Below are 17,151 nucleotides of genomic sequence, written 5' to 3' on the forward strand. Positions count from 1 at the left end.
GGGGGACAGCGTGTGGTGCTTGTGTGACTGTGTGTTTTGTGTACACTTGTGCTTGTTGAAAATCAAATTCTATTATGCATGTCTCGAGATCCTCGGTCATGGAGACAGAGGCAGAATTCGGGATGCAATCACTCCCCAGTGCAAGCTGCGGGGGAAACTGACACAATTTCGAGCATTCGAGGCATGAAGAACGGTGAACTTGACTTGATAGTGAACTCCACTTCATCAATAAATACTTTAGCAGGCTTCGGCTGGTCAGAAGACTGCAGTCCTCTGAACAGTGTCAATACGAACCCCAAGTGCTCACCTGTAAGATGCGATACATGTGGGGGGGAAGAGTTTGCTAAACACAATTTGTAGAAGGAGGCACAAAGTCCATTGTCTATCACCCTCGCAAACAAAAGCATCGCCTTGACCAACTCGTTTCCCCAGCACGAGCTGCGGTCGGTAAATAGAGGGAAAGTCCAAATGGAGCCGGTGAACTCAAAGGCATTCCTTAACGCGTTGCGCTTGGTTGGACTGCAAAACCATCGTGTGTAGAACCAACAGCTGTCTGAAATAGCAACATCCATGGCACAATCGAAAAATCGAGCAAGATAGCAGTGTGCGTCTCTTCGGCCCACGTGATTCACGAAACAGGCTAAATAAAAATGAGTTAAAATACCTTGCATCTCCTGATATAATCCCGAGAGAATAATGGCACTGACGAAGCACTTCGCGAGTTGGTTTGCCATCACTCAGTTGGGGAAAATTATCTTATTCCAGCCCTCTGCGGCAATGCTCACCGGTCCATGCATGATCCCCTCCACCGTGAGCAGCACTTCGAATGGGGAGGGGAGAGAGAGGCCGAGGCCATTCCTCCATTGCCTTATTCATGCACATTCTCCCAGAACGACACAGAAAAAGTCCCATTTTGTTTCCTTACCATCAACGACGAATTCTCTCATACAGTGTTTTTTAATGGCGGTGGTTCACGATGCACATGGTCTCTCGCACGCGTTGTTCCTCAGAAAATGGCTGCTGAGCTAGGCCTCAGAGCATGTCTGACGAGACCCACACTTTTGCCCAGGGGGAGGGCGACAAACACGAGGAGGATTCCGGTGTCCTTTCGCACGCCTTCTCAGACACAAACACGAGTGCCTTTATGGAGCCCGTGACGTAGCTCCCTAGGGGGTGTCGCTTAAGCGCCATCAGCCAATAAATTGCCGTAATTGTATAAGGGCTTCAGACCACGTGACACTCGGATGGTGTCCCATAGCAATCATGCACATCTTGAGTTCCACGAAAGAGAACCTATATTTACTGTGCATTATCACACTGAGAATCAATGGGTGCATTTAAAAGATGGAAAATGTTGCCTTCAGAGGCTTTACATGGAGTTAAGATGAAAATAAGATGCATTTCGAACTGTTCTGAGATCAATGCGGACAGACAGCACACTGGAGGTTAAGTCATTCACTAAATAGGGAGCAAGGGAGCATCCTATAACTTTACTATCCAGCAAAGTGTATTCACAAGCACACACACACAGTTTCAGGCTGCAGATGATGTTTGGACCACTCAACATGGTTGGCAGACATGCCATGATAACCAGAACTTAGATTCAGAATTTATATTGTATAATTTTATACATTGACAGTGCAAAGAGAGAACACTGTGATTTTGTTGCCAAAGTAGAAAGAAACATTGTAACATAAAAGTCAAATCAAGTCAAATAATTTTTATTTGTGTATTTTCCCAATACACATAGTTCCAAAGCAGCTTTACAGAAAATCAACTGTAATGTCTGTAATGTCTCAAAAAACATGAATAACCAACACTCCTGGAAACATAATAAACAATTTGATGAAAACAAAATCTGACTATCTTTAGCTTAGTATTCTTTAAAATTCCACAGCTTAGTCCCGCTGTCCCCATATGAGGACATACATTTTTAGGAAAATTATTTGCTCTATAATTTTTTTTTATTTTTTTTTTGCATGTTTATTAGGTGCTACTAGTCACAAATCAAAAAGGGAAATGGAAAATGCTCACAGCAGTCATGCTGGGTCTCAGGAGGATTTTAGAAAATTAAGAACTACACCAGATGTTACAAATAAAAAAAACAGCAGAATTCATTACAAGGGCATTTTTTGCACCTACATTTTGAATATAATATATATAATGGGTATTTTTGCTGCCATTTTTGCCCTGAGCCACCCTTAATTTCTGACCCTGGTGGAGGCACTCCTCAAACTCTATGCCCACTGGCTTTCGCAAGAAACAACTCACCGAACTTGGTCCAATCCAGAAGTTTTCTTGCTGCACAAATTTGACATTTTCATAAACGCCTTTATTTCTAAGAACCTTAGAGAGAAAAAACAAACAGCAGATGGTTATAAACAGGAACAGAACAAGGGACACAAGGAAAATGTAGAAAGCATAGCAGTACTCACAGAATCGACGGTTTCATGCTGAGAGAAGCCCACTGGTGCAATGCCATAAATACACAATGCCAAAATAGTGATCAGTATATGAACGAACGTTATCCAATATGTAAAGAAAGGCCTGAAAAATGAGAGAAAACAAAACAACACAAAATATCATCATTATCATTGTTTCAAAAAATGATAACACTTATTATAGACTGAATACTGTACATCATATATACTGTTTATAGTTCTAGACTAATATCTCAGCCAAGCCAATTAATTGGCCGATATTTTGCCATTTTTCAATAAAGCTCCATTTGTTAACATTAGTTAACATGAATTACCAATGAACAATCCTTTTACATCATTTATTAGTCTTGGTTAATGTTAATTTCAACATACACGAATACATTTTTTAAATCAAAAGTTGTTTTTGTTATCATTAGTTAATGCAATATGAACTAACATGAACTAACAATGAACAACTGTATTTTTATTAACTAACATTAACAAATATGAATAAATGCTGTAAAAAAAAAAAAAATGTCATGGTTAGTTCATAATACCGAATGCATTTACTACTGTTAACGAATTAACCTTACTGTAAAGTGTTACCCAAAAAATATTACTGAAGAGATTGTTAGAGATTGAATTTATGTGATTATTCATGCCTGTGGTCATCCATGTCCTCTATCTGTTGTTTCACATAGCTGTCAATGCGCTTGCGATATGTACGGTTGGTCAGCTTTCCCACCATGCCCAATCCATACGGCCTTTTTTCTCGAGCAAAGAGCTTCTTGACCGGCACGGCAATGCGCTGTCCTCTCCGCTGACCATTCACACTCACAACCTCCTGCCTCAGTCTGACTTTAGGGGGTGCCAATGTTCCTTCTTTAACCTTCCGCCAGCCACGCTCTAGAGGCCTGTTTGAAGAATACGGACAGAATTATAGACTGTATACATATTTGTACTGTATATAGTTCTAGACTAATATCTTGGCCAAGCCAATTAATTGCCCGATATTTTACGATTTGCCGTTCTGAGATTTGCAAAACCACCAGGACAGTTAACAGAACTGTTAGGTCCACCTTGTGTCAGCTCCAAACATACAACATCTACAATCCATGACTACAATTTTCTGCTTGATGTTGGATTATTTAAAGGAATAGTTTACACAAAAATGGAAGCGTTATGATAGGAGTGGGTGAGAAACAGATCAATACTTAAGTCCTTTTTACTATAAATCTCCACTTTCACATTATTTCACATTCTGAAAGTGAAAGTGTTGATTTATTATAAAAAAGGACTTAAATATTGATCTGTTTCTCACCCACACCTGTCATATTGCTTCTGAAGATGTGGATTTAATCACTGGAGTTTTATGGATGACTTTTATGCTGCCTTTATGTGCTTTTTAGAGCTTCAAAGTTCTGGCCACCATTCACTTGCATTGTATGGACCTACAGAGTTGAGATATTCTTCTAAAAACCGTCATTTCTGTTCTGTAGAAGAAAGAAAGTCATACACATCTAGGAAGGCATGAGGGTGAGTAAATGATGAGAATTTTCATTTTTGGGAGAACGATCCCTTTAAAATCGTACCACAGATATATTGCAGTATAAACAAAATAGCTCTATCTCTACAGGTCTTCCAATGCCTTGTGGTATCCTTGTGGTGTGAAACTCACAGCATTAAGTGGCTCTTCTCTAATTCGCTTTTGTCCAGCACGCTGCCAGTGAGCTCAGACTCGTCCAGCTGTTTGCTATCTATGTCCTTCATGGTGGAGTCTGATGGAGACTCAAACACCTCATCATGAAAGGTGGACATCTCCTCCTGCATCAGAATGTCCTGTGGCCACACAGAATAATCAAATATTAGGCTTATTAATAATTACAAAAAATAAACACCTCATGGCCAAAAGTATGTGAACACCCGCTTCTAATTAACAACAGTTAATAGTTAATACCAGTTTGGGAAGTGCCCTTTTCTGTTCCAGTATGACAAAATCAAGGTCTATAAATGATTTCTAATGTGGAGTCTGGTGTAGAGGAGTTCAGCCTCCCCCTGAAATCCCCACTGAACACCTTTGGCTTGAAGTGGAACACAGATTTTGAGCCATGTTCCTACATCTAGTGGAAAGCCTTCCATGAAAAGTGAAAGCTGCTTGTAGTGGACAAACCTATTCTTAATGCCAAAAGTTCTGAAATTAAATGCTCAACAAGCACATATGGATGAGGTGTTTGGGTGTCAACATACTTTTGGCCACATAGTAATGTGAATATATACTGATGTGTTTAGCATGGTTTGATTACCCTAGCAAAGAAAGATGTATCCAGTTCATCAGGGAAGTCCACAACATCCTCCTCAATGAAGCTAGCAGGTGTGAAGCTGCGTCTATGAGCACGCCTTATTGTGCCGTCTCGCAGTGAGCGACCCTAGAAAATACACATAAACAACCACATAATCAATCAGCATAGACTCCTGAGTAACACTGAATGAAACTGACTATTTACTTGGAATAAATCACTAAAATGATGAGGAATGCAAAGAGAAACTTTGTTTTGTGGTAACTTGAATACCAGCTCCGTCTCCGACCTCTTTTACAGATTCTCTTAAACTTAAATGGCCTCAGTTGACCTTTCACTAAGCCCTGCATTAAACCAGTACTGATCAAGCTTTGCTCTTTTCTAATGTAAAGCAAGTCTATGGATGTCCTGTGTGTTTCAGTTTTACAGAAATTAACTAAAATATGGTAAAATGCTCTTGCAGGGTTACTTTAGGAACCCAGAAAGGATATATATTTGGATACTTGTTTTTCAAATCCTACAATAAGTCTTGAGCGGTGTTTGCTGTGGATTAAACAACAATATATAATTTCATAAGGACATTTGCTCCAAGGTAAATTAATAACTTAATTGACCATAACCTACCAAGGGCCCTGCTCACCTTGACCAGTGCTGCAGCTGCTCTGAAGCTCATCTTGGCCACAGACTCACGTTTGCGTCTGCAAAGGACGCGGTTCAGGCCTGATCGTGAGCTAGTAAAGGAGCAGAGGGACGCAGCGCCGGGTGTGACGGGAGTTTGAGGGACGCTGTAGCCATCCACTTCTTCAACCATGCGAAATGCACGCCCTCGTGCCAGTGGGTCCACAATCTGAACAAAAGCATTTCAACGCATTTTTTGAAAGAGGAATTATGATTGAAAGAATCCTTTCTCAAAAGAATTGGACATTTTTGGTGATTAATCACAATCAAACATAAGACACTAAAAAACAGGTGCACACAAACAAACCAGTTGGGTTTGGACACACTTGACTGAATTTACGTTTCTCAGAATCTTTAAAGGGTCATGAAACCCCAAACACCTTTCTTTTTTTAAATGTTAACAGATATGTACAAGTTACACATCATTGAAAACAATGAAATCACTCATTATGTTTATTGTCAAGAAGAAAGTGTTTTTTTTTTTGTTGTTTTTTCTTTTATTGAGCTATTTCGTTCTTCGGGTTTAAAAACAAAAGTTGAAGTAATGTCTGTGTCTCAAAAATGAGGTATATGCGTAAACTCTGAGTTATGATTGGTAGGACAGTACACATTCTGAGCGTTTGTCCACATTGTTCATGAGAGGGTATGCTTCCATCCAATCACTGCGCTGTCTCATTAATGATCATGCAGCTGACCAGGGCAGGCACTCGGGTAACAGAAATGCGTGGGGCTTTTACACGAAACACCGTGGTAAGATCGAAATCACTCGTAAGTATGAACCACATTCCATTGGGCGCCCGCTGTTGTGCTCCAAACATGAAGCAGCTGTGTATTTGGGGAAGCTGTTCAGTTGACGGTGCACATATTCCATCGCATCTTCTCATGCTGCATCTGATAATGGATCAGATAACATGATGGCTTGTTCAAAAACAAGAAAATGATGAAAACCGAAAACTCAAATTCATGTCAGCTCTCTTTTTGGTATACTTTACATCATGCCAAAATTTCTGGGATTTACACCAACATTTACCGCCGTTACATCAACATAAAAAGGGAGTTAAAATACTGGATAACTTTACACAAACAAGGTAAGTAAACCATTTTATCACACTAGAGTCATGTTAACACGTATTATGCTTAAGTATTGTGGCTATACTTTTGAAACAGCGTATATATAATGTTTTGTGTACTGGACCCATTTACTTTTATTGTATGTGCCTTGCTTCACCGTTGTTTTTGAACAAAATATATATATATTTTTGCAGATTTGCAAACTGTTCTATCGTCTTCACTCTTCACACATATGCCACATGATTGATATTGACCTGTTTCAGTGACGTCACTTTTCCCACGCAGCTGCCATATTTGTGACCATCAGCGGGAGGAATTGATGCCGATGAATGGAAAAACAACCACAAAACAATATCAAGAAAAACATAAAAAATTGCTTTTGATCCATGCCAAGTCCCAGGAAAAGTTCATACAGGTCTGAAGACAGCCCAAATATTGTCAAATTGGACTTGGATTGCAGACATTTAAATTTATTTTATCCACGATTCATCACTGTACGTCGGCAAGTCCGATGTGTGACCGGTGAGTACACACGCCCACTGGTACATCACTATAAACATCTCTCGTTCAGATGTTACAAATGTTTTGTATTGTTTTCTGATCTGATTTGGTCACAAAATTACAATACCTCTGCGTTGATCCCATTTGTATGAATGTAAGAGCTACTTTTAACTCCTGCAGGACGCTTTTGTCATATCCCACAGCACAGCACCTTGAAGGTATATGGAATTTTGGTCACAAACATGGCGGCACAATCATACAGTGACATCACATGAAACAGGTCAATACAGCATAGTGCCCAAAATGACACTTTAAAACCTTTTAATCTAAAGGCTTATGATTAAATGCATGAAATTAGTTTTGTAGGCGAAATAAACTGTGCCTAGTACAAAGGAATTTCTATAAAAAATATTTTTAAATGGAACATAACTACATCATCTAGCTGCAAAAAGCACCTTTCTCCATTGATGGCCAATCAAAAGTATCAGTGAAATCAAGTCACAGCTCAGGATAGTCAGCACTGTCAGGACATCATTTTCCTGCAGCTCCAGAGTGATCATTTCACATTCCCATCCTTCCATTTGTGTTATTTCATCCTTACCATGACTTAACTATTATTCAAAAATGTGGACAATAATAATATAATCACATAAGAGTAAGTAGGTGTGTCCAAACATTTGACTGGTACTCAAATCCTAATGATGATGTGTAGCAATCTGTACCTTCTGCATGCCATGTTGAGATGAGGGTACATATAAAGGTGGAGGTGTTTCTGTGCTGGTCAGAGAGATGTTGTCCTGGCTGGGCAGCTCCATCTCACGGATCACCTGAGGTTTCAGCTTGCCGTATCGCAGGCTGCAGTGCCGCAGGCTCTTCCTCTGCCATTTCTGTGTGGCGTCGCCGTCCTTACTGACCCCGAACCAGTCTGCCGTGCCTCTGAGAGCAATCAACACAATGCGTTTAGCTTCAGTACACTGACCCGGAGACAGAGACCACACACGCATGTGATTCCTGACTCGCTTTCATCCCTGCTGCTGTGCTTGTAGACACTCAGATGTGTCCTTGTACAATAACTGTGCACACTGCAATGGAAGCTTCCTCCCAGCTGTGTATAAATGACATTTACGAAAGTTGGGTGAGGTAATTGTGAGAAACTTCTAAGGAAACAGGGTAGGGACATGCCCAGACATGCTTCAGTGCAAACTAATGCTTCAGCTAGACTAATGCCCTTTCTGCACAGCTACTTGGCATTGCCATTACATAAACTAGGTTAATATCTGAAGCACATCTTCATGGTTTAACTGCAGACACATTTTGCAAGTTGAAATATGATTCATGTGCCAGTCAAACAGATAAATTGATGCAATCATGACGTAAATACACTGAGCTAGACGTTCAGTAAATACAGCCTCCTCCACAAAAAACATGTGTTTTTATCTCATATCTTACGACACATTACAAAATAATGTGATACTAGAGTAAAATAGTGAGTCATTTTACAATGACCATGATTTGGCTTTTTTTCAATCACTATGACAATTCTCAACAAGCCACATAATTTGAGGCATCATTCATGTAGCACTGAAGTTATTACAGTTAAGGGTTTAGAACAAAGTAACTATGGTACATATTTAGTACATGCTTACAAACCATATTTTAGACAAATCATATTTTAGACCCACATGTGCAATGAAAGTCACAACAACCTCCAGAGGGGTTGAGTACTGTATGACGTTCGATGCAACTTAAACTTACAGTAATGTAGCGGTATGCATTTCCCATTTTGTATATGTGGATGTGGCCTTAATTTTTGTATCATTAAGATTCCCAATGCTTACCATCGTCCTGGAACATTACCAGTGTGTTTTCACATCATGCTTGGGTGGCTATTAATAGAACTCACTGGAACACCTGGAATCTAATCTAATCTCCCTATCTCTGATTCACTGGAGAGTTGACGCTCTGTCAACAAACACAACTCAAATTGCGGCTTACTCTATTTCATCTGAAGGAAAACAAATAAACCCTGCCAGTCCGGGCACAGCGTCAAAGTGTGTAAAAATATAGATTAATGTGCCGTGGGCTCATAAAGCAATTTGAAGTATGTAGGTTTTATTGACAGGCTTGGGATGATTCTGTGATAAGCTCAGTTCACTTGAGAAGAATGGCTACAATGAGCTGAGCTGAATTTTTTTGTTTTAACGGTCAGAGACAGTGAAAGCCTGTCAGTTTGCAACAGTCGAGAGAAGAATCCTAATTCCTCTCTAACAAAAGACAGAAGGTTGGAGTTATGTAAGGCATGACAACTGAATTCAAACCATGCAAAAAAACATTTGAAACATGTTCAATGATTTTGGACAATGCCACAAAATGAACCCATCCCAGAGCTGTAATCACTGTATAGACAATTGAGGGAAACACATTCCCTTCAATATTCAGTATAGTGGTCGATCAACATGGGTTTTTCAATTGCCGGTTCTTAAACTTTTACATTTGCTAATCCCAGTCTTGAATATTTGGTTACATCCTTGTCCCTACTGTCATCCATTGAGGTATAATGCTAGAAAATGTTTCATTTGATGGGTCTTTCTGTGCTATGGTGAAATTAGGGTTGGCAACTTTCCCATATTAGCAGAGACATTCCATATTTGGGCTGAAATGAAGATATCCCGTATGGGATGCCTCTTCTCCCATATTTAATGCTTGAGGGGATGTGATTTTTTCCCCATTAATTACAAACCCAAACCCAATGCAAACTCAGCGTTATTCAAAAACTGACCAAAATTAGCCAGAGTTTGTCGGGTCCCACTGGAGTTCAAGTCGGGTAGCAGGGGCAGGTGGCAGCACCACTGCGTAACATACAACTTAGCCTAGTTGTAGCGTAAATGGGTACTAAGCTACAATTTATGCACTACTATATATTTGAGTGTTGCACCATTAAACTTATGTGAAACTTAATCCTATGTATTAAGTAAAAATTTACAGAAGCCTCCGACCAGTAACGGTTAGAATGAAAATAAAAACGGATTAAATTACACCAATAAGCTCATGTGTTGCACGGCAGACTTCAATCCTCTAGACACACATGATAATGCTGACATTTATACTCATTTCGTTCGACTTCTTAGGCGACTCCTCAGCATGAAAATGATCTAAATTATGCACTTTTTTTGATGCACGGTTATAAAGAACACATACAAAATATATTCAATTAAATAAATGTTACATTTTTCCAGTTGTTAATTATTTATGTACTACCTCTTATTGATTAGATATTATTTGTTAGATACAGTACCTGCATATTATTTACATATTTAATTATAGGCCTATTATTTCTTTTAGGCTTATTTACTTATTTTTTATATATTGTATTTCAAGTGAAGTGTAATTTATTACCATTAACAGTTATGTGAGACAAAAAAGGTTTGAACATCAACCGTGATAAGATAAATCCGAAAAGCACGTCTTTTCAACACTTCTGTTGAGAAATTTGAAGGCTGCTTATTGGATCAATAAAGGTAAACAACTATGCGTTGCTTTACGGAGAGCTTACGACATACTAGCTAAGTCTTTCATTAAGAACAGGTGGTGCAAATTAAGTACTGAATTAGTTACTAACTAACTAGTAATTCCTAAGCTCTAGTTTGAACTTTATGCCCAAATTTAAGCGAAACCTTTCGCACAGCTGGTGCAACCCTACCCAGATCTCTACTCCAGGGTGACTTTCCTTTCGACCTATCTTTTGATGTCCATGACTTTTCCACACTTTTAAAAATGAAGGCTCCAAAAAGAGGTTTTTACAGCAATGCCATAAAAGAACCATTTACGGTTCCCCAAAGAAACTTTCAGTGAAAAGTTTTTAAAAGAAAAAATTTTTAAGAACCATTTTATAGTCTAAAGAACCTTTTGTGCAATGGGAAAGTTCCATGGATATTAAAGGTCCTTCATGGAACCATACATGCCGATAAAGAAATTCGAGGCCTCTTTGGAAGTGTGCTGAGGTCCCCTAGTGGTCCCCGGCCCTACTTTTCCATATGACAACCACTTCTACTACAACTACAACTTCAAAAGCTAAACCAAACTAAGTACCATTCTGTGACGTGTGAATTATATTCCCCCTCATTGTGTGTCCTGTGTGTGCGAGGTTCCTCGCCAGGCCTCCTGCAGTCTGTACCTGAGCAGGGTTCTGGAGAGGGACTGATGCCTTCTGAACCCATGGCGCCCTGCGCGGTGACCCTTAATGGGCACAGTGTTAATCCTCTCAAAGTGCACCCTCTTGCTGCTATGGACAGGCGAGAGGACGGAGGGTGGGTGAAGAGGAAGAACAGGACAATGAAAGAAAGGAGAGAAAAAGAGAAAAAGAAAAGAGTGAAGGAGTGTGAGAACAGCTGGAAGACAGATTAACAGTGCCAGAAAGCAAGGTAAGCAGAAACAGAGCATTCTAGCTGGAGGGTTATCGGTCCACAATTGGGCTTATTATTTAGAGCGTGCAGACCTGAAGGGATAGTTCACCCAAAAATATCATTTCTGTCATCATTTACTCACCTTCATGTCATTCCAAACGCATATGACATTCTTTCATCCATGGAACACGCAAAGAGAATTTAGGATTATACTGACCACTCTTTTCCACATAATGAAAGCAAAGGGGGACTGAGTTTCAATGATACTGCAGTTTCAATGAACTGTTTCAATGAAACCATTTCATGTCTACTTCGCTTTCATTATATGAAAAAGAGCGGTCAGGATATTCTTAGAAAGTTCTCCTTTTGTGTCAGTGGAAGAAAGAAATCCATACACATTAAGAATGGCAAGATAGTGAGTAAATTATGACAGAAGTTTAATTTTTGTGGTGAACTATTCCTTTAATTAGAGTGTGCGGAGATAATAAGCGAGAAAATGCTGGAGACATGTGCTAGTCACACGCACACACACACACACACACACACACACACACACACACGTGAGCATAAATACACAGGACAAGGCTGAAAAAATAGCATCGTCCAAAAAGAAACCATGTAAACAGCAAGTACACAGACACTGGTTCTTTTCAGATTTGGTTATCATGAAGAATGGAGCCATGGAATGAGGAATTTCAAACCCTCCAGCACATGGACTCACATGCACATTCATTACATCTCAGGCCAAAACAATCTCAGCAAACAAATCATAAGAGGGAAAATCAGCTTACAACCAAAAAAGTGCCACAGCATTCTCTAATACTACTGAATCAAAATACACACACAAATCACTGATGGAAACAAAGAATGTAAGATAATTGTCTAAATTTATGCACATTTCACCAAGTACAACTCTTGTAACAAGGTTAAAACAAAATTAATTAGTAAAGGGAAATTACCTGATTTGATTAAATTAAAAAAGTGTCTTGTCAGATTTACTTAATCTATTTGGGTTGTGATGAATATGAGGGGGAGACTTGTTAGTTTTTAATGTTTTGTTATAACAGAACATAACAGAAGATTTTCTGTTATGTTGTTGTTTTGGGGGTTACCATCATGGTAAAAAGTGGAACTTGAGCCTAGAATGAGGACCAATACATTTGGAATATTTGGCATATTGCTTTATCCACTGAGCAATTACTGAGCTAACCATAGCATAGTCACAAAGTTGTACTTAGTAGTGCTTCCCCCCTGGTATGTACTTAGCATGCTAACATTTACGGTCACTAGCTAGCATATCACTAAAAGATTTTGATTCAAGTTATTTTGACATGTTACATTTTGTTGGGTTTATTTAATTCAGTTAGGTTCCCTCTTCTTGAAGTATTAAGTTGAAATAACATGGTAAATTTAATTTAAGAAAACTAATTTCATACATGTGGAACCACTATATATACTGAATCATGTTCAGAAAAACGGTAATTTGTTTTGAGTGTAGCGAGCTGCCATTCTGTTTCCTACCTACATATACAGCTGCCTTCTAAGACATTGTCCTACCTTAAATTATAAGGAACATTATAAATGAGAGAATTGGAATGCAACTCATAGGCATCAATCAAAAAGCACTTCTCCAAGTGAATGGTAGACTCAACAGTTGACTTCATTAGGGTTTGGCTTATAATGCAAAGCTAACAACGCAGTACTCTGATAACATAAAAGTAAACAGCATACACCAACATTAGGTAAAATAGTATATTTGTAATTAAATGAATCATTAAATTTGAATGCATTAGATCCTTTTTATTATATATATTTTATTTATTGAACAAACTGTATTTAGAAAATTGACCTTTCTCTTGCTTTATACTTTGTACCTTGATTGGAAACAGGTATCTTAGAAGGCAGCTACCTTTTGGAACAGCGTTTGCTATGATGCCTTAAAATGCCAGTTAGTAGACAGTAGGCAGTTCTTAAGGTTTTCGAATAGTGCCATAAAAACGGGACCTCTAAAACTTTTGAAAGAGTATATTAAGGTCCATAACAACCAGACGTAATACCTCACTTACCTCTTGATGGTTTGAGTGATTGAAGACTGACGCTGGAAAGCGGCTCGCCGGGGGTCAAAGAGGTCACGTGGAGGGGAGGGGAGATGGGACGTCTCCACAGGCATACTGACACTGCGATGGAAACCATGCCTCTTCACTGGCTGCAACAGAGGGACATTGACAGGATTGGAAATCAGAGCTTCACTCAGCATAAAAAAAGTGTGGTTTGTCAGTCTGGTTTAAGCTAGTCTAGCTGGTCTCCCAGCTTGAGCAACTCACAAATGCAAGACAAGTTTGTCCAGATTGGGAGACCAGCTAAGACCATCAAACCAGCTTAGGCTAGGAAAGAACAGTATGGAGTGCGAGATAAAAAGAAGGTGGAGGTATACAACACCTCTCGTACCTGGACAAAAGTGTGTGGTTCATCCAGGGACACCTGAGCTGCAGGAATGTCCAGTTTAAGCCAGGGCGGCTTCTTGCGTTGCAAGCTGCTGGTGCTGTCTCGTCTGGGTTCAGCCATGCTGCCTACCTCTCCTTACACCTGCCAGCTACATGACAGACACAGAGATAAAGAAAGAGATGTGAATTCTCAAGAGTTCAAGCAGTTAATCTGTCAAAGTTAAGCCTATGAAAGACTATAGTTACACAGAATAATAGAATATTAACATACTGCTTACTGCATAGCATATGCTGTATACTGCCTACTATATTTTTTTTAAATAGTATGTGACACAGTATGCACCTGTATATGATATGTATGATTAACATTTATGTTACATTGTTGCCATTTGGCCTCATTATGTTGCATGTTTAATACAATGAGTGGTGTCCATTTAAATGGTCATTTTAATCCAATTTTGTGTGAAATTGTAAACTTTTAGCAGTCATGACAGCAATGTTGCTTCTTACCTTTTGACAGTCAAATAATCAAATAGTAATAAAAAATTTCATTTTTTTGCATGTTGCAAGTTACACAGATGATGTCAACATCCAAGTGTACAACCAGAGCATGCATGCATAGAGAAAATTTCCATACTACTCACATTACACACACTGCATACTGCAGTACAGTAAAAGTCTAATTCTAATATAGTCTACTGTCTAATTACAGTAAAGGCACTTGCTATGCCACAAGATGGCAGTCTGAAATAACCACAAGATAAAGTTTGAGACAAAAAAAGTAAACCATTTTGCTGCCGAGGAGTAAACCACAAACTGTAAAAATAACAGTCTTCTCATATGTTTGCTTTTACTCACACTCAGAGCCACTTAACTGACAAGTAAATGTTTCTGCTGTGGGGGTGGAACGGTTTATTGTCAGTAGATTAAGTTTAAAGCTACTGACTTTATACCACCCTCTCATTAAAAGTGCTGCTTTGTGGCTGAGCAGGAATTTTGAGAGAGGCCACCATTTTTGTGTTCCTGCTGCATATTCCCATGCTTTAGTCTACACAGCTTGTGCGGACTGTTCCAGAACACCACAGTGTGCAATCAGTACAGAAACTGTCAATAAAAGCTTAAGAAAACCACCAGTTTCCAGCCTCTCATCCACACTGTTACGAAACGCATTTTCCTCCACCGAAAATCGAGTCTTTCGAAAACTCTCTTCATAACTGCATATTTGATGACGATAGGAAACTGAAAACAAAGCTTTCAATAGAAATCAAATTAGTGTGGGCATGATCTAATGCTGCATCGTAACTGAAATACAATCTCATAAATGACCGATTTGGAACTTGGTTACTAAGCTAATGGGGCATACACAATTACATATATACATAGAACTTCTGTATGCTGCTCACCATTTGGAATAGTCATTGCATTGAGAAAGCACTTATTGTGTTGAAATGCTGCCTACATAGGCAGCTCAATAGAGGTCTGCTAGGTTTGGGCTCCACTACACATATTTAAAGTTCTTGTAATCATCTGGAACACACAGAGTTCTTTTTCAGAACTCATTTTGTCTAGAGGGGATCATTTGCAGTGCAGCAAGGCCTTGGATTGCAAGATTTAATTGCCTTTATTAAAAAGAAGAATGGAGAGAATGATTAACGATTGTTAGAACCATCATAATTAACTGTGTAAATACTCAAAACACAACTTAGTCTTCTGAAACCCATTTATTATATATATATATATATATATGTATGTATGTATGTATGTCAAGGGAGTTATCTAGAAGCAAAGGCTTTCTGAGCTATATGTTCACCCCTCAGAAAGGCCTCTAAATCTGTTCTTGGTTACACTTAGCAAAACAGATTTAATACAACACTAATCTATTTAGCCCTCATGATGGAGTGATGATGGAAGCCACTGTGAAACAAATCAAATCACAGAAATTAACAGTTACACAGAATTTCATAAATCCTGAATCTCATAGAATCAGAGTGTAAGTTTAAACTGTAAATTTACTGTAAAATGTATTAGTTGCTTATCAACAGGCCCCCAGTCAAGAAAGAACTCCTGCATCTGTGCCGTGGTTAAACGCTCTCCTTGTCTATGAGAAAGTGCCTGCCTACTGAAGAGGAATGTGGTCTGATATCATTACTGGCCTTTCAGTCTGCATGCACTGTGATGATTGCAGGATTACAGAGCAGACAGGAACAAAGCCTCAGCTTTAAGGACACCCCTGTCGGGTCATGCCACTGGTTTGCCACCACAGAGCTGTGTGGAGAACTTAAAGGCACCACATGCCAGGTTCAATATCCCATCAGAACCATTAAAGAAATCTAATCCTGACATTCAAGTACTTCAGAACCCAAATCGCCTTAAGCTGTGTACAACTGTTAAAAGAGGTCTTTTATAATGGTTGCTTGTCAGATTGTATGATATGGCCCTTGTGAGATTTTGCAAAAAAGCCAAGGCAGATTGTGCCACATCAATGGTCTTTGATCAATGGTGTCACATTCTGACATCCTCATTTATACGCAAAATTTTAATTGTATCACACAAACTCGAGCAAACCCATGTACTAATGTGTAAACTTTTGCCTGGTAAAAAAAGAAGTTGGGAGTTAAAGCAGTGAAATTAAAATTCAAAATTCTAATATTCATTGAATTTAGGATAACAATGCACATTCGAATGCAAAAACCCATTCAATTTTTAGATGTATGCCAAGCACCGACTAATGGCTCAGGTGGAAGTCTTTGGCTGTTGAGTCTTGCTGTTGCGTCTTATGTGCGTTTCGCAACATAAACAATTCATTTTAAAACACAGGAAAAAAGTTCAATTTCGAACGCGTCTCTTGAGTTCAACCAAGAACCACAACTATCAGGGAATATTACTACCATACATACAACTGTAATCAATGAAAAACACGGTGGTAACGCCAGTGTATTGAAGCATGTGTACTGCGCTAGTATTGTGACACCATTATACACTGCAACACTAAGTTAACAGAGTTTATTGAAGCGTTTCTTTTCTCATTTTACTTTTTTTTTTACTAAAGATTTGAGAATATGAAGTGGTTAATTCTTTTGATTTTACAATTTTATGCACTTTAAGTTCAAATGGAGTACACTTTTGTTAACAGCCAGGTATGTTCTTCGCAATACAAACAATAAATGTCTTGTGACTTTTTTCCCCTAACTGAAATAATGCCTTTAAAATTCAACTTTATTTTGAAATCGGTAATATTTAAGTAAAAATGTTTAATTTAGTTTCTAAGCCCTGCTGACAGCCCCAGTTGGAGTGTCTGGAGTCTATATAGTACTATCTTAATGTATTTACATACAGT

The 17,151-nt window shown here is 38.8% G+C and overlaps 1 protein-coding gene across 2 annotated transcripts in view; it reads right to left on the reverse strand.

The window, feature by feature from the left end:
- Positions 1-17,151, reverse strand: part of LOC127449950 (inactive rhomboid protein 1-like) — a 69,863-nt gene that overhangs the window by 15,249 nt on the left and 37,463 nt on the right. For both annotated transcript variants that reach the window (XM_051713597.1, XM_051713598.1), the window contains exons 2-10: positions 13,819-13,963; positions 13,437-13,576; positions 7,690-7,903; positions 5,358-5,564; positions 4,724-4,846; positions 4,099-4,259; positions 3,083-3,334; positions 2,436-2,547; positions 2,272-2,346 (exon numbers count right to left, since the gene is read on the reverse strand). In XM_051713597.1, coding sequence (XP_051569557.1) covers positions 2,272-2,346; positions 2,436-2,547; positions 3,083-3,334; positions 4,099-4,259; positions 4,724-4,846; positions 5,358-5,564; positions 7,690-7,903; positions 13,437-13,576; positions 13,819-13,935 — 1,401 coding nt within the window. In that variant the 5' untranslated portion in view covers positions 13,936-13,963. The remainder of the gene's footprint in view (positions 1-2,271; positions 2,347-2,435; positions 2,548-3,082; positions 3,335-4,098; positions 4,260-4,723; positions 4,847-5,357; positions 5,565-7,689; positions 7,904-13,436; positions 13,577-13,818; positions 13,964-17,151) is intronic.

This window comes from Myxocyprinus asiaticus, chromosome 13 (assembly GCF_019703515.2).
Source record: "Myxocyprinus asiaticus isolate MX2 ecotype Aquarium Trade chromosome 13, UBuf_Myxa_2, whole genome shotgun sequence".
Lineage (NCBI taxonomy): Eukaryota > Metazoa > Chordata > Actinopteri > Cypriniformes > Catostomidae > Myxocyprinus > Myxocyprinus asiaticus.